Source organism: Mustela lutreola, chromosome 8 (assembly GCF_030435805.1).
Source record: "Mustela lutreola isolate mMusLut2 chromosome 8, mMusLut2.pri, whole genome shotgun sequence".
Lineage (NCBI taxonomy): Eukaryota > Metazoa > Chordata > Mammalia > Carnivora > Mustelidae > Mustela > Mustela lutreola.
Window position 1 is genome coordinate 58,036,525 of NC_081297.1, and position 1,380 is coordinate 58,037,904.

Here is a 1,380-nt window from a genome sequence, read left to right on the forward strand (position 1 = left end):
TTTTTTGTATGTAGTTTAAATATATTTTCCCCTAGTTTTCACCTTTATTAAAAGATATGTATCAGAAAAAATATCTTTGAATATCTTTCTCTTGCTTGCAAATTTGAAATAAAATTTTGATACATATGCACAATCCATTGATATGAGCAATTACTTTGAAAGAGATTTCAGAAACTCAATTTATCAGTTGGAGTAACTTCATGAATTTTATTCAGAATTTTCATTGATTTTTGAGGCCATTAAAATGAATTAAGATGCACTATTTTCCTGGTGACATCCTTGAAAGCTTGTTTTACTTGTTTGTTCTTTAGAGTGTAAATGAATGGGTTCAATAAAGGGGCAACTGAGGTATTGAGCACAGCTACTCCCTTATTGAAGGCAATTCCTTCTCTTGCTGAGGACTTTATATACATGAAGATGCAGCTGCCATAAGAGAGGGAGATGACAATCATGTGGGAAGAACAGGTGGAAAAGGCCTTTTTCCTTTGCTGAGCAGAAGGGATCCTGAGGACGGTCCAGATGATGTTTGTATAGGAGAAAATCACCAGTACCAGGGTGACCATCAAGGTGACAACTGCTAAGATAAAGTCAAGCAGCTCCAAGAATCTTGTGTCTGAGCAAGATATTTCTAGGAGGGGTCCATAGTCACAATAGTAATGATTCAGCATGTTGGAGGCACAGAAATCCAGCTGACTGGTGAGGATGATTGGGGATATGATGATTAGAAATCCAGCCAACCAAGAGCAGAGAACCAGCTGGATGCAGACCTTGCTGCTCATGATGGTCAAGTAATGCAAGGGTTTGCAGATGGCCACATAGCGGTCATAGGACATGGCAGCCAGAAGGTAAAACTCCGTGGCTCCGAAGAAGATGGCAAAGAAATACTGAGTGAAACAGCCAGCAAAGCTGATGGTCTTGTTGCCAGTTGTGATGCTGAACAGCAGCCTGGGAGTGAAAGTGGTTGTGAAGGAAATTTCTAAGAAGGAGAAATTCCGGAGGAAGAAATACATGGGAGTCTGGAGGTGGGAGTCCAGTAGTGTAAGGGTGATGATTGTCAGGTTTCCAATGATGCTGAATATGTAGGTGAGGAGGAGAAATATAAAGATTATAGGTTTGATCTCTGGGATGTCTGTTAGTCCCAACAGAATGAATTCTGTCAGGAAGGTTTGGTTTTTCATTGCTAACCTTTGCTGCCTGTGAAGCTGAGAAGGAGACAAACAAGTGATGAGAAGGATAGCAAAGTTCAGGAATATTGAGTGAGGATGTGGCTTTACCTTGGAATTTTTTCATGGGAAATTCTTTTGTCCAACTGACTAAAGGAGAATGTTGGTCTCAATCTGGCCCCAAATCTATATGATAAAGTCCCCATTTAGGAGGTTT

At 40.2% G+C, this 1,380-nt stretch overlaps 1 protein-coding gene across 1 annotated transcript; it reads right to left on the reverse strand.

Annotated features, from left to right (window-relative positions):
- Positions 1-239: 239 nt before the first annotated feature.
- Positions 240-1,178, reverse strand: LOC131839727 (olfactory receptor 6C4-like). Its single transcript, XM_059187474.1, has one exon. The coding sequence runs from the start codon at positions 1,176-1,178 to the stop codon at positions 240-242; it is 939 nt and encodes a 312-aa protein (XP_059043457.1).
- Between the last annotated feature and the right edge of the window lie 202 nt (positions 1,179-1,380).